Source organism: Anser brachyrhynchus (genome assembly GCF_964034855.1).
Source record: "Anser brachyrhynchus genome assembly, chromosome: 5".
Lineage (NCBI taxonomy): Eukaryota > Metazoa > Chordata > Aves > Anseriformes > Anatidae > Anser > Anser brachyrhynchus.
The window spans coordinates 11394659-11411283 of NC_137699.1; the positions used below are offsets into that span (position 1 = coordinate 11394659).

Below are 16625 nucleotides of genomic sequence, written 5' to 3' on the forward strand. Positions count from 1 at the left end.
CATGCTTGGCTAGAACATGGTCTCTATCCCTTGGAGCTTCCTCAGCCTCCTTAAGGCTCCAGTGAAGAAACAAATTGAAAACATCTGTATATCAAGGAACGAGAGGACCATGGATTTTCTGACTGAATAACCGAAATGAGATGTAGATGGAGAAGTACTCGCCTACAGACAGTTCTCTTAAAACTGACAGAGATGGGGATTGTCCTCAGCTGCTGTGCTCTGCTCTAACCCCCAAAAGTCTTTTCCTGCTTGACTATGGGGTTGAGGACTGAGGGCTTTATAAGGTCCACAGGCAGCTGCTCCTCTCCTGCCAACGTACTGCAAACATATTGTGAACAGCAACCTGGTATGGATCCTCCAGTGCTAAGGAGGGGCTCTGAGTGGCAGATCGTCTGTTTCATTAAAAACTAGAAATCACTGAGGAGAAGGAGGTAGCTCCACACCTCCAACCCTCGGTTATCACACCTGACACAGAGGTTAATGTCAGAATCATCAGCATCAGTAAAAGGGTAAACTGCGCACAAATGCAGAAGAGAGGACGGAAGCCTGTAGGGTACCAGGAGGTACTTCCTCTCCGGCTCTTGAAGTGACTACTTCAAGACACCAGTGGAAAAGATCAGTGGAAAGCAAAGGATGTAAGTACATGTCACAGGCTGCAAACTGATCTACTTCTTAAAATGACTCCAGGGAATTTCCCCTTTGACTGCAGAAAGGAAGTCTGGGCTGATCCTAAAGCACTGAGAAATTATGAGGTGGATCTGGGCAGGATATAAAATAAGAATAAAATGGGATGTTGGAAACAGAAACACCAAGCAATAAAGGTTAAAGAGAAGGTGAGGTAAAGGAAAAAAATATGTGAAGTTGAGCGTACGAGACAATGTGCACTGAAACAAACAAAGAACACAGGGAAAGGACAGGGGAGGCTGAAATACGGAAGAAAGGGAAGAAGAGGTCCCGGGAGAGATCAAGCATCTTGGTGCCAGTCCAGTATTGATTCAAACGTTGTCCAAGATCAGGGCTAGAGTATCTTACAGGGCCAATTCCAAAACATGCAATTCTGTACGTTTACAGAACACGGAAAATCTGCTAGAGCATGTCCAACACTACTCTGCCTCTGGAAAACTGCTGTTAAGGGACAGATGAAACCACCATTACTGATGAACAGCTTTGAGTTACAGCTTGCGTCCCTGTGCTATTAAAAGGCTAGTGAAGATGCTCGTAACTCAGAAGGAAAAATTACAAGAGAAGGAAAAAATAGGTGCAAGAACAAGACAGCCTACAAAAGATAATTGCTCCACAAGACTCTATGATTACCAATTAGGACCCAAGAAATTTCCTTTTGATACGATGTAGGTACTTCCTAGCCAACTTCATTCTCTAGGCTTGCCCCAAGTTGCAAAGACAAATCCAAGTATTTAGTAGGAGAATCATACCGCTAAGTGTTCCTGCAAATATCTACCGTAAAATTTCTCTTTTATTCATCTGAGAGTAAGCTATAAAGACATAGCTAAGCCAGTTGTTGGCTATACAGTGGATGAGCTGCAGTTTTTGATATCAGTTATGGAATGTCTTTAAGTTCCTACAGTCAACGCTGTGTCCCCATAAGTGAAATCAACACCTTTGTATCATACTTATTTTTTAGTTTGAAAAGTAGGTCAACACAACTATTGAAAAATACACCTGATTTATTCAGTGATTTTCAGAAAGAGCTGCTGGGAGTTGTAGATTCAACTGTTTTTTGATTTAAGTAAATCAAATGCACGCCATCAATTCTCAGCAGAATTTCTTCTCTTTCGTTTGATATAGGAGAATCTATTACCAATGTCAGGAGTTCAAGTCTGTAAGTAGAAGACAAGATAACTACAAGAAACTGGCAAGTCTGCAGGAAAGCATAAAAATTAAGAATAAAATCTGCTGCTGAGAATTATCACCTAGACTTTTAGTGCAGAGGTTTGGGGATTTATGCTTCCTGAAAGGGGAGTACTTTTTTGTTGTTCTTGTTAGAGCACAGCATTTAGTTCAAGTAAAGTAGAAGGAAAATAGATCCTTACATGTTCTTACTGACCAACATGAACTTATCATGGTGTAATCTGTGTCACAATCAAAAGGGTTAAGAGGAAATTGTTATAATGTGTGGGATTGAGCTGCTTACTGCCCTTGGAGATGGGAATGAGAAGTCTTAAAGACCGATCACAGCAAGCACAGACCTTAAGATGGTCTTGTGTGTACAGTGGGGCACACGTGGAATAGAGCTTGCCCTGGGCAGCGAAGTGGTCAAGAAAAATTCTGTCAGTGTCAATACCTTTATTCTACAAAGGAAAAAATGCCACGGCTATATTACAAGTGGCCGGTCTGATCGTCCCAGGACTGCAGGGTCCTGTGGTTAAGGACTCCTAGAAGCCCGTTCTGCAAAGCACGCTCATAGCATAACCAGCATGCAGGCCGTGCATGGCCCCTGCGACCGGCAGGGATTTCTCTTGAAAAGAAGCTGGCACTAGGATCCGTCCGGCCCGCTGGCCACCTATGACTTACTTACAGCTTTATTGCAGCGACATTCCACGTGGGTAGCCCACAGTCCTGTCTTGAGTAGATCGTGGTGGATAATGTGTGCAAACATTAGCTGTAGGAGATAACTGTAATGGTGTAGCACCTCTGCTAAATTTCTCCCTGTATGAGGGTACAGAGTCTCAGGGCTGTTGGCATCTTTTCACACATACTTCTAAGAAGCCAACAAAAACAAGAAGTAAAACCCACAATCTTCGAATGCAAAACAGAAAATGTCAATTAAGAAGAGACAAAATGTTCAGGGAAGCCACAAATCTGAATAAATAAGCATCAATTTTATTGAATCATGAATAATTTAAGACTGGTACAATCATCAGCTTTATTCTCCATGACACAAGGGCGGGGAAGGGGGAGAAACAGGGAGGGTGAGAAAGGGGAGGCATGATCTCAAACAGACCATTCACAAATTCCAATCCTAAATGAGAACTGAAAATTAAATAGGGAGAGGAGCAAATGGAAAACATCATAAACGTACACAAAATACTCAATTCCTAGTTTTTCTCTTTAAAAATGGCTAGAAAAAATTCATCAAAATGCAGCACTTTTAATCAAATATTTACATTTCTATGTTACAATGAAAAATGTACATCTTATAGAACATATTTCATAAACTGTTCCACTGGAAACAACTAGATCAAAACAGCAACCTTCCATTTAATATTGACAAAGAAAGATTTTTTTGCTTTGTTTTTATATTTTTTTCTTGAAAGAAAATTGCCACATTTAGACAAGGTTTCATACACATAATATCGAAGTTAAGCATCAACAATGAAGTATCAGTTTGCTTCTTCCAAAATGTACAAAAAGGCTAGCCAACCCCCTCCCTCCCCTTCCCCAAATAAACCACATCTCATTTATGGCCCGTAGAATTCTTGGCAGGTCTGAAGGAAAGAAAATGGTTTATACTTTCAATTTATAACTCAACATGACTGTTGCATAGAATCTTGCTTTTTTTTTCTTCATGATCTTGTTTTCTTTAAAATTACTTCGCAGGGAAAAAAGGCAAAAAGAAAAACATTATTGAAAAAAGCCTTAAATTATAACAAAGTCACTTAAAGAAAGACTTTCAGAAAGACTTTTTAAAGTAAGATCTATGAAGTCTTGATAAAAATTAAGTGTGCACTACGGGTAACCCTGCTTCCCGAAGTTTCAGAAAACATACTGAATGTTGTGATGCTTAGCATGACTAGCCCACTCAAAATTGCCTCTCTTACTGTAATGCAAACTAGTGTCAATAAAAAATAAAAGATAACAGAAATTCCTTCCTGAGCCTAAGCACAGGATTAAAAATGAGAAAAAAAATACCCCGTTCCCCACAAATAAAACACCATTATAAACATGTCTTACAGCACTCGGTTAAAGGTTAAGTGAGAAATTTTCTAGGATATTAAGTCCATTTAAAAGGCCTATCCCTGCAACTGGATTTTTGACAGGCACATGCTGTATCTGCATGGATTCAGTTGGAGGATTAGGTACCAAGATTCACAGTAGTAGCAGGTAAAGTCAGTGCTGGGAAGCAGAATTGTCAAGACTACTGGAAAAATTAACCTCTCTTTAAATCAACACCAGCATGCTATATATTTGATTCCATACAGATGCACCCCATTTTTACAGTACCAAGACTAGAGTAGGAACATTGACTGAGTAACCCTTGGTATTTCATTCAGCAAAATAATGAAATAGAGTTCATAAGGTTAAAACAGTAACAACAGCAAGCCCCCCCCACCCCCAACATTAAAATATTTTAATTTTTCTTTTACAATATTTTTCTTTAAAAAAAAAAAAGTCATCAGCACTTAAAAGTTGTAACAGGAGCAGATTCAAGACCAGCTCAGTAAGACAAAGTAAGTACAGTTATGTTACAGAAAGTCATGAGGTATAATAAAACTATCCTCTCAAACTGAGTCACAGAAGCATGAACTTGTCTGTTACATTACTTTAAACCCATAAGGATTAACAAGCTCTTAAAAAAGTGTTTGTAATAAGTTTTCTTTTGTACATTGAAAAAAACAGCATATTCCTGTAATTTATTAATGACAGCATTTATTATAGTTGAAAAGCTTTTTTTTTTCTTTTTTTTTTTTTTTTTGTTTTCCTGCATGGATAAAAGAGCTCTTCAGTGATTTATGTAGCTGCGGATTGATACGAACCTGAAAAGTTATCTCATTTCCCTCCTTTTTGTCACATTTCAACAGATTCTAGTATCTCATACAAACAATATTCACAGCAACTTATGATATTCCAAGAGATGACTTTAGCCCTGTTTATTTAAATAAAATCTCGTAATATACAGCACTAATTTAATCAACACAATTAGTACAAAATAAGGCATCGCTTTAAAATTCAGCACCAAAAGATAGCTGGAAAGGCTAGTACAGATCGATATTGAGGACTGATGTTTTTGCTGAGGTACAGCCCGGGACAGCTGACTTGGTGGTGATGGTGTTAGAACCACTTGCTTCCATAGAAAGGAAAGTGCAATTCTTTGTGAGGTGTTCTTGATCCCCAACAGAAGTACAAGCCTTAACACTGATAGTGTAGGTGTGTGCGTTCGGAGAGGAGGAGAAATAAAACCAGGTTCACAGCTCTGCCAAAACTCAAAAGCATGGCCTAGGTAAACTTAAAAGACACAGTACCTTCCCTCCTTTTTTCCAGACTGGAATACTGCTAAGATATATATTTTTTGTAGTTAAAACGAAAAAGCATGGAAGTAAATGTTTTCACCAGAGTAGCACTGAAACTGTCACAGAGCTGAGTTTTAACTAATCCGTTTATGGTTGTGCTGATCGGAACAAAAACTCTGAACAAAACCCAAGGTTTTTAGAAAACTGCTGTAATATTTCATGGCAAGAATTAAAAACTGAAAGTCTGATTAATCCCTTCAGGGGTGTAGCTAACCTCTGTGTACAGGGCTGATAGAACACCCATGCATTGCCTAAGGTCCTTTAAAGCTGTAGGGCTTCAAGGGGCAGAGCCCTTGCACCAACTTCTGTGGAGGAGGGAAGCTCACTCTCATCGGTGTAAACCACGTGTACACCACTGAAGTCAACTGAGCATCATGGATGTAAGTGGGAGGAGAATCAGGCCCGGCATAGCAAAGGGCTACCCAATGGCCAACTTTTAGTAGGATTGATTGTTACACAGTGTTTGAAAAAACCTGATTTGTTCAGACTGTATATATATTTTTATATACTCCTATTTATATATATGTATATCTTTACAAACACACAATGAAAGAAAGCCAAGGTCTCAGACTGGCAAGGAGAGCAGCGCTTTTACTTTTCTTTTTTTTTTTTTCTTCTCTTTTCTACTATATTTATTCAAACTTCCCTGTTTTGCAGCTTTGCCTTTATGGAGTATTATTACCAAGGCAAGCAATATTGTTATAGCACCAGAACTATACAAAGCTGAGCTTAATCTGCAAAGCTGTTTGGTAAAAGTCCAGCCCTCACCTAAATGTGGTTTGGTCAGAAGCAGCATAGGCAAAAATTTCCTCTCCTCTCCCCTCTGGACAGTACATGGCACAAAGCTGTTTGCTTCATAGCTGTGAAGTTCCCCCCTCCTTTAACTTTTTTTTTTCCTTTTAGTAACAATGATTTTAACATCTTCAGTATCTTAGGCATGAGAGCTTACAGCAACTAAACAGAAGAAAACAAAGGAATAGTGCAGTTCTTATCACTGTAAAAAGAAAAACAATACAAAGGTTGCTTGGGTTGCCTGCACCCAGGTTCAAGACTGACTCAAAGTGTCTTCTTGTTCTTGCAGCTCTAATACTGAGATACCAGCCCAGCCCAGGAACATGTTTCTTCTCATGAGTTTGTGATCAGGACTCTTGTCGAGTGGGAGAGCAATCATGGAAACAACCTATTTCTATCTAATGAAGATCACAATGTTGACTCCAGAGATGAATCGAGGATGTCATCGTGATGGCTGTTGCTGTTAGAGTCACTGTCGTAACTCTGGGGACTTGAGTAGTTGGCTGCTTCTTGCAGTCTCATTAGCATGTTCATCTACAAGGGCACAGAAGTTCATGATTATTTGCATTCTGAGGCAGAAAGAATATCAACTCCATATGAAAATCAAAGTGGCATTCACTATGCCAGCATGTAACACAGGAAAGGAAGGGAAACGGGGATAATTATTAATGTGCATCTGAAAAGAGGCATTATATTTAAAACAGTTATAGGAGCATACACATTAGTCACGAATTGTATGCTTTTCCAGTAAAGGTAAAAATGAAGAGATTGTATCGATTAGTCCACAGCTGTGCCAAAGGTTCGAGCAAGCATCCTTTCCATCTCTTGCTCTGACCCATGGAAATATGTTCAGCACAGTCAAAATAGGTAAATATGAATGTATTAATATCTAGCTTGATATTTCAAATCATAGAATCATCTAGGTTGAAAATATATTTGTCTATCTATACATGAGCTAGTGAAAGTTAACATGTATTCTGTACTCCCAATTGTGTGGGAAAATGCCTATCTCAGAAGAATAGCTTCAGGGCATTCATAGTTTCAATAACTGTTTCCCACTGAAAGAAAACGGGTATTTAGTCATGCCTTCCAGTTCAGTTTATACGCCCTGTACAAATATGCGTTACCATTTCCTTTATATACACTTGCACTGTATTTCTGATTCATGAATTTGACACCAGTCACAGAGTGTAACAGCTGACAGACTCATTGAAAATCTCAGTTTTCATTTGGTGACTGTAAACACCATGTGAGGTAAAGTAACGTGGCTATTTCATGACTGTGGCAAAACAGGCTTAGCCAAATGGCTCCACTGCACCATTCACACGGTTGTCACCAAATCAAGTACTTCATTCTGGTGTAGAAATTAATAAACATTGGACACATCCCCAGTCACTCCTCAAAAAATGAATCCTCAAAATATCCTCAACGAACGAATCTGAAAAACTTCTGACACTATTTCTTGAAAACTTTATGGGCTTTCTACGTCAACACATTCCACGAGCTGTCTTCATGACTTCCCAAGAAACATGGACTTCTTGTTCTAAATCTTTTCAATACTTCTCAGCCATCCTTTACTTTTTCATTCTTGCTTTTAATCCCCGTAAATAAGAGAAACCAGGCAGATCTGCTGTTTCAAAACTGAGAACTTACCAAAGGATCACCTTCGGCATCACTCACTGGAACTTGTTTGCTGGTTGAGCCTTCCCGTGACATGGAGTAGCCATCAAACCCCACATCTTCAGGCCGCAGCTGTAGCAGAGGAGGCCACTCATGGTGCTGTGGGGTGGCTGCCCAGGGGTACGTGTCCATTACCCATTTGGCAGGATCCTCCCAGGGAGCTCTCCTCCCATACAACTGAAAAAGTGCAAAAGCATCTTTTAAAGCATTCCTGTTCATTTATCATTTTATTCTATGCTTACCTAACCAAAATTAATGTGCCGTGATTCTTTGACTGCAGATAACATTTGCAAGTAAGGCTGAGCAAAACCAAATGAGATTTGCATCACCCTAATGACAACGTTTTAATTATTTTTGATGGCAAGTGATTTGGAAGAGGCTAACCACCTCCTTTGAGGCTGCAATGCACTTTTATGGGTACCGTTTAATAAAAGGGAGATGTGAAAATAACCTCAATTTGGACAGGTGTTTCTTTCTTTCTTTCTTCTTCTCTCTCTCTCTTTTTTTTTTTTTTTAAACTTGAATAAAAGTAAATACAGAAAAGAGGCTGTTAACGTTCACATCCAGGTCGCAACAGGAGACAGCTTATCTGTTTGCTGTAAAACTGCAGTCAGAAATATGCACAGGAGGAAACGTAATACCTGTTATCAAGTAATAGTGATGGATGGATGTCAAAGCATAAGTTTTTGAAGCCAAGGGAATTTCTTTGTACTCAACCAAGAAAATGCGCCAACAGAATTTGACTGTGTTCCTATTTCAAGTAAGTGTTCTCTATTTCCAAAACTTTTTCTGTGTTACTGAATCTCTACATATCCTTGTCACGTTCAGCTGTTTGCCTTAATTAGCTAATAAATTCCTTCTAATGTCATATGACTTTCAAAAGCATAAATACAACTTTAAGTGACTTTAAACTTCTGCTTTATAATTTTCTGGCCTAAGCATCGTTCCGCAACTGGAGTTCATTACTGGCGCTTTGTCACTTGAATTCAGAGACCTCTCTTTCCTGTACAATGCACATGGGGAAAAAGCAGCGGTATAACAAAGAAATTTGTCATCTCTTTCATGGATCTAAGACTATCTTGTTTTCTTCGTTAGTATTTCTTCCTCCCCACACTCCCATTCTATTATCCTGCCCATTGCCAAACAGCAATAGTTAGGGCAAACTTGAGCTTTCTAGTGCTGTTCCTCACATTGCCATAAATCACTGGAACGTTCTTGCAGCATGGAAACTAATTCTTCCAGTGCAAACAGGCCCCCAAAATGCTGCATCCAAACAGAATGCAGGAGACTGACTTTATCTGGATGCATGGTTAATTAATCCAAATCTGATCTTTCTTTATGGCAGCAGAATGTTTCCACAGATATATATCAGGCAAGCGTGTACAAATGGCATTTTGTCAGAGACTCCTATGCAATATTAGAGAATAAAAACAGCTTTCATTCTAAGTGATGTCACGTAGTTCACAGCCTAACCCTTTCTTTGAAAATTTGGCTGCGTTAATTTGCACATGCTAAACAAAGTCTTTTATCTGTTCTATTAGAGCCTTCCTGTAAGAGTTACATGAAACTTATATTCCGGTGAAGCTCAGACACGAATGCTAACTTACTAATAGATGGCAGTCAAATGCCATACGGAAATCACAAAGTATTGAACACTTTCCGGAACAGCACTGAAGCAGGCAGAGCACAGATCAGGCGTGCCCAGCAGGTGGTGCTAGGCAGTCTTACACATGGCTTTCTGCCGCAAAATAACTCCTCTGGGCCCTTGAGCTGTATTGTATTATTTTCCCAACATAATGTCTTCAAGCTGTGGTAAGTCAGATCGCATATTTTAATCTTGTTGTCAAATCTACGGCAAGTCGTAACAGTTGGTAAGGGCAGAGAATTTTATATTTTCCACACGTCCGTGCTGCCTAGAAGGTCTGTGTGGTTCCTAGATCATTTCTGAAAATTAGCTAGGAAGTCAAATCCCCATTGCAGTATATGAAATCATCATATATCTTCAGCAGATGAAAGATGGAATTACCAGCTTACTATTCCGATCCACAGCAACCAGTCCTGCCCCTTTCATATGAATGCTTTCTAGACAAAGAAGGTGCAATTAAGGAGCAAGAACCTAACAGGTTGGTCCACAAAGCACCACACAGAAACCACTGGAGTAGGAGTGATGGCATCAGGAAGCCACAGAGACTTTAGACCCTCTTTTTGTTGGTGCTCCATTCCATATCAATATACCGAGCAGGAAGAACAATGGGTTTTTAAAACCCTGTAATTTTCACTTCCCTGTTCTGAAGAACCAAAAACTCAGCAGCTCCAACGGGAGCAATTATTTTAAGGATTCTTTTGGCTCACTTGTTTTTGACCCAAAATAGTTCTCTAAATGAGAAACAGAAACATAAAAATAGTTCAGTTTAGATCCAGAGAGATCAGAGTGAAATCAGCAGTCCACCCTTCCTTTCTGGCAGGCAATTTCACATGAGAGGATGTGTTCTTAAAGGAGTCTTTGTGGGTGTGGGGACAGAAAATAGCCAAAAATGAAATACACATTCTAGCATTAGCTTGTTAATTAATTAGTACAACTCTGGCTGCTCTTTGAGTACTCATGTTTTATTCCCATCCACAGACTCAACAGAGAATTCTACAGCAAACTAGGAAATTATTTAAAATGAAATGAATTAGTGGAATCTGGGGAAATTGGATCGGAGCAGATACAGAATCTAAAGCAAAAAGTGAGAAACTGGAATCCTTACACTTAAAATGCAAGCCATTCAAATAACAAAGAAAGATGCAGATAACAGGCAAAACGAGGAAGCAAAAAGAGGGTTTTATCAATTGTTATGCTTTCTCATCTTTTCTGTTACTAATGTTTCAATGCTTTCCATACCTGCTGATCAGCTGATACAAGACCTCCAAAACACAATACAACATGCCTGAGCATCCCATTGCAGGAGGAAACAAGAACACACCCTCTCTTCTCACTTGTTTTAGGTCAAAAAGAGTATTAGCTTCCCTTACCTTCCTGTATAGGGCACTCTACAGGAACTTTTATGTAAAAATAGTTCTTCTCTTCTGTTCTATTTCTACCTATGTTTCTCTTTGTGCATTCTGAAAACCTGATGTCTGAGTACCTACCACAGTCATCTCAAAGAAAATGAAGTCTCTAGGTACTGTCAAAATTCAAATGGTAAACGCAGTTTGTACAAATTCTCACTAAAACTTGTTGAACAATGCATGTATCTAGTAGTTATGAGGAGCCATTAGTAAAAACTCAAATTTCTATGACAAGGCTGTTTTTTCTCACTCTCTGTGTTAACATCTATAAATCTCTGCTGCCGAGATAGTAAATGAAACTCCAGGTGTTTCTTAAGTGGACAACATAAAATCTTTTTTTTTTTCCTTTTAAGCATGTTTTCAAGTACTCAAACTGGTGTGTCTTCTCTTCATTATTGCTTCATCTTCTGCAGAGTACTCCCATCCAAACAAGAGCTGAACCTCAAATACAGAAACAGTATTGCATAGAAAAGAAAAGGTGTTTTTCAAAAGAAAACTTTCACACTTTTCTAACGGATCTTCATGACAAGTCATCCCGATGAATACTGTAAAGGTGACCCCTAAGCAGCCCCAGAATGGAGAGAACTGTTCTTCACAAACCCAAAATTACCATTCTGTGACATGACCTCTTCTCTCAAGGAGCTTGTAACTTGGGAGTTCTTTCATGTTTCAGAAAGATTTTGGGCTCAGAGACATACATGGTAGAGAACCTATTATTTCTGTAGTAAAATTTCCTAACTATTAATTATTCTTACTAATAACAAACCGTGTCTTGCTCAGTTTGAATTTTTCTAGTGCAAACTTGTCAAACAGCCGGTAAATGTTTTTCCCCCACTGAAGCAGAAGACTCCCACAGACCAAACACTGTTTCATCTTCCTATTGAATAAACTGAATAGTTTGAACTTCTCATCTCACTGTACAATGCTTTCTGTATCTTATATTATACCTATTGCCCATTTCTGAACCCTTTTAACTTTTAAATATTTTTTTTTCTTTAACATACAGAAGTACTTCCCTCTTCCTACCTCTATGAGATTATAGGTTATACCCCTAAAATGGCATTTGTCCTCTTACCAAAACACAAGCTTCCGATACATCATCATAATTTACTATTCTCCACTTATCTTCAGCCCTTTTCAACCTCCCAGACTCTCACTGTCATCCACCTTTTTATTTCTTTAAATGTGATCTTGCATTTAGCTCTACTGCAAAACAAGTAATTTTTAAATGAGCAGATCTCACAGATGCTGCAAGGGGAAAGCTTCAAGTTCCATCTGCCCTAATCCTCACGTTATCAAAATACAGGGATTTTTCTCACAGAGAACTCTTTATCAAAAATAACTACTTTAATGTATGCAACACCCAGAATTTACTCATATTTGATTATGCTATCTCCCAAAACACCTTTTAAATTATGTGCTGCTGTTCTTACCCTGTGAACAGAGAACTGAAAAATCTAAATATTTTTTTCCATAATTCCATGTCAACTCAGTAGCAAACCTCTGTTAAGCCATTCCTCCTGATTCCAACATGCTTTATAGTCATGGAGATGCTAAGAATTGCATGAATGTAAGAATTGAATGCCTAAAACTATCCTAATTGTTAGACAGTGTGAATCAGATACAAAGTACAGGCAATCATATGATTTCACTATAGACTCTGAAAGAATTACAAAGGAATCTACTCAAAATTTCATCCTGAAGATTGAAGAAATAATCAATACTGATATTTGATATTTTTTGATATTTTGATACTGATATCAAAACTGATATTGAACCTATCATGTTCATTTATATGTTTATCTCCTTATACGTCTTTGTTTATCCTCTGTTCAAGATTTCATTTGCAAAGGAAAATCATACGTAACAGTTAATGACCACAAACATGTTTTTCAGGTGCACAGTACAATTTTAAAGTGTGCTCCTGGATTATCAAAAACTGATTTTTGAAAACAGATTATTGAAAGACACTTGGATGCCTAACTGCCACTAAAAACATCAACAGTTTAGCATTTAAGCACTTTTCAAAAAATCACTCTGGAATTGATGTGCTTCCACTCTGTATTTCAAACTGGTAGAGTGAAGAGAGTATTTCTCCCTGAAATTAATGACTACATTTTCACAGACATGCAAGTATTTAGTGTGAAAAGTTACACCCACAGAAAACATTGTCATTATTCAGTTTTCTCTGATGCTGTGTTGCCTTCTGAATAGATACCATTTTAAGACCTGTGATTTTTCATTTTTGTCTGCTCACCTGTAGCCCTTCTCTAACTGCCTCCAGAAGGTATGGGATGATGGAGTAGTTCCACAGGTCAGTAAACCAAACTCTTGAACCATCTACATCTATTGGACAAGAGAGGAAGAGCCGTGGACCTGGAAAGGGGAATTCAGGTATTACACTCAAATTATAACGACATGAATCAAAACAGGATCAAGCAACAACTTGCAGCTCTCTAGAGAAAGAAGCCAAGGATGAGAGAACAAACGTAGCTATCTGGTGAAGTGCTCTTCCTTGAGAGTTCAAAAATCCTTTGAGTCAATTTGAAAAACCATAGCTTTCGAGGTGAAAACTATTAACCAGATTTCCTAACAAAGTTGATATCAAGGACTTCAGAGGTCTATCAAAATGGGGAAAAGTAAGTTTAGAAACTTCTTGTATGGTTTGTCTGAGAGTAAAAAAAATGAATCTAAAAGCAGGGTTTAAAGAAACCTTTTATTACCTTACCTAGTACAAGGAAATGTGCAAGGATGCATTTGGTGTACAAGGAAATAGAATACATACGTTTATATATGTCTGGAAATGCATTTCTTCCAGAATGGGCAGAACACTTACCAATAGTAACATCAGAGGAGCTGTGAGCCTCCAAGAACTTGTTCAGATGTTGCCAGACCTTGGGAATCCAATCAATAATTTTAACCAGCTCTGCATTTCTCATCCTGCCACTGATCTCTGTTTCAATTAGTTTTCTCCTCAGGAAACGGCCGAGAAAGCCTTTGACTGGCTCAGTGTGGTTAGCACATAGCACCCATCTGTGGCAGAACAGCAAAAATGTCTGCAATTATTCTTTAGTGCAAGAGAAAATATTCTGGGCTAAATATTTCTTATCGTTTCTAAATGATTATTGTGATCAAAAAGGATGATCCCAGTTGTATATTTTTCTTAGAAAAAATTATTTTCGAATGATGAGTTCATTAGATGAAACAATTCATATCGTGCTTTGTTTCGTCTTACTGCTCACTGGCTATCTGCTTCACCTATAGTCATATTTAAAATTTGTTAGAAGATCAAGTATCTTAAAAATCCTCTGAACAGCCAAAGTTTTATTAACTGTAGTTATTTCAATAACAGCATCATAACATAAAGCTGCACAAGTTAGGGCAGCAGCTACTGGAGAATGGTATTTCTATCCCAGTTTGCTATTTCAGCTGATAAGAACAACTTCAGATGACTCAGTAGCCATTGCTCCTTTGTGAGCCCACAAACATAAATGAGAAATATGAATAAGCAGTACCTGAAATTATGATGAAGTTGAAGATTAGGTGTTGAGGAGGTGGCTTGGTTCATTGTGCCAATAATATACGGACTATTAAAAAAATCAAGCAAATAAAACTTGTAAATTTTGTTAAAAATAAATAATACTAGGTTTTTAACATTAAAAAGCTTATTCAAACTTTTTATTTTTGGTCAGAGAAGGCTTTTGTAGTTACTTGTAACCCGATTCTCTACTGAGAATCTGAACTACAAGAACATCAAATTCTGAAAGCAAAATCGAAGCCTCAGAGCAGGACCTTTCGCTAAAAATGTCTTTTTAGTATTGAAGGTCTACTGCATGAAATGAATGCAAGTTACCCAACGCATCTACTACTTTTTTTATTACTGATTATAGAAGAATTGATTATCTTATGCAGAAAAAAATCTCTGAAGTGCTGCCCATAATATGGATGGTCTCACCATCTCAGTCCTCTTTACCAAATTAATCTACAGTTCATTGTTCTGATCATATTCTGGAACTGCTGTTCTTTGACATTATTGGGATTTGGAATGAGTTCTAGGATTTCTTTACCATTTGTGGTACTTGCAGTTTAGGAGTCCATTAAAAATTTCTCCTAGGGAGCTAACGTGATGCAAATTATCCAAAATGATTACAAGAGGCATATCCACAGCATTATTTTCACTATTACACTGGTCTGCTAGGTTGGACAGGTATTGGCGGAGTTCCTGCAAAGCATACATTAAAAACAAAACAAAAAAGTTTTCATTATATTTCTTGAAAATCCAGGTAATACAAATAAATTAGTGGCTTTGCAATGAAATCTGAAGCAAAAGAGACCGCCATCTTACGTGTGTTCACATTTCCCATGAGGAAACAGAAAAATATGGTTTTCCTTCTCTTCTGTAGGTTTTGCTACATATTCAAAGACACTTACATGAGATAAGGGCCTAAAGGGGTCAAGATTTTGCCTTTTGCTTTATGTTTTTTCATTTGTGTTGTCCTAATCTGACACAGAAGTCTGAAATGCATTTTTCTTTCTTTTCAGGAACTTATTCAAATCTCTGTATACCAAGCTGGACAGTTGCTATTGTTACGGCTAGGTTTGTTCTCTGTTCTTGCCGCTGTGTTTCTATCAAAGCAGAACTGACAAAATTAGCCTGGTATAAAGCACTCCTCAAGCAGGGACCGAACTTAGTTCCCTTCAGTAGTGACACAAAAGAATGATGAGCTCAGAGTGCTACTGCTGGGTGACTGGGTGTGGCTGAAAAGCTCTCTTCATCTTTAAAGCATTTATTACATAGCATGTCTCAAATTATGCCAGTGGCCTACAACCACACTTTCAACCACTCTTCTTCTCCAGAGGAAGATCTGCCTAAGGCCATCAAACGTGGTTTTTTTTTTTTTTTTTTTAAACCTAGACATTCACTTGAGGTATATTTGGCAAAACCAAAAGCACATAAAAAGCAGAGACATGCCTTACAAGCTCAGGAATGTGTCTGGACAACAGTAACTACTGGAACAGCGTATGCAGATTACCACTGCTGATACTTGTAGCTGCAGAAATTCTGAAGGTCTAGAGATGCATTTCATGTTTTTTGGAAAAATGTCCGCATGCAATGAGGATCGCTGAAGTTGCTGGGAACTTTGTGCAGGTGTTTAACTTCCTCAGCAATTCTCAGCCTTCTAACCACTTGAAAATCATGATGCCTTTAGGTGTTTAAACATACATCTGGAAGCATGCTATTTAAGGTCCCAAAGCCTGGTGAATCTACAGTTCTGAAAAACTTAGATATTGTCCCCTTCAGAATTAACGGAATGCTTTAAAAAGAAAGATAAGTTTAAAATCCCACTTGCCTATTTTTGATGAATTAACAAAGGAGCAGTTCTCTCATTTTTGACATATGGTAACATTAACTGTGCAAGCAACGATTTGTTTTCTCACCTTACTGGATTTATGGTCCACATTGAAGGTTGCAATAATTCCATCAGCCAACTCCCTGCCCTCTCTAAGGACCATATACTCAGACAGACGGTTTGCTAGATATGTTTTACCAGTGCCACTAGGGCCAGACAAGATAATCCGCCGGTGTTCCATCAAGAGAGAGACATAGCGCTGCAGTATAGGCTTGGGGATCAGTGATTCAAACACAAGACAGTCCAAACTGTTCTCGCAGATACCTGCAACAGTAAAAGATTCCTCATTTATAGCAACTCCCAATTTTTATCCAGATTACCTACAAGTTGTTTTTTTTCCCCTTAAAAAAAAAAGTAGCTGTAATGCTGAAAAGCAATCCATTAATGAAGTTTTAACAAATCAAGATTAATTGAAATAACTGGAAAGCCAAAACAGAACTGA

The 16625-nt window shown here is 38.2% G+C and overlaps 1 protein-coding gene across 24 annotated transcripts in view; it reads right to left on the reverse strand.

The window, feature by feature from the left end:
- Positions 1–2819: 2819 nt before the first annotated feature.
- NAV2 (neuron navigator 2) overlaps positions 2820–16625 on the reverse strand; it is a 431840-nt gene continuing 418034 nt past the window's right edge. For all 24 annotated transcript variants that reach the window (XM_080592405.1, XM_080592410.1, XM_080592398.1 and 21 more), the window contains 7 exons: positions 16212–16447; positions 14840–14994; positions 14288–14359; positions 13609–13805; positions 13030–13148; positions 7695–7898; positions 2820–6575 (listed from right to left, as the gene is read on the reverse strand). In XM_080592405.1, coding sequence (XP_080448531.1) covers positions 6450–6575; positions 7695–7898; positions 13030–13148; positions 13609–13805; positions 14288–14359; positions 14840–14994; positions 16212–16447 — 1109 coding nt within the window. In that variant the 3' untranslated portion in view covers positions 2820–6449. The remainder of the gene's footprint in view (positions 6576–7694; positions 7899–13029; positions 13149–13608; positions 13806–14287; positions 14360–14839; positions 14995–16211; positions 16448–16625) is intronic.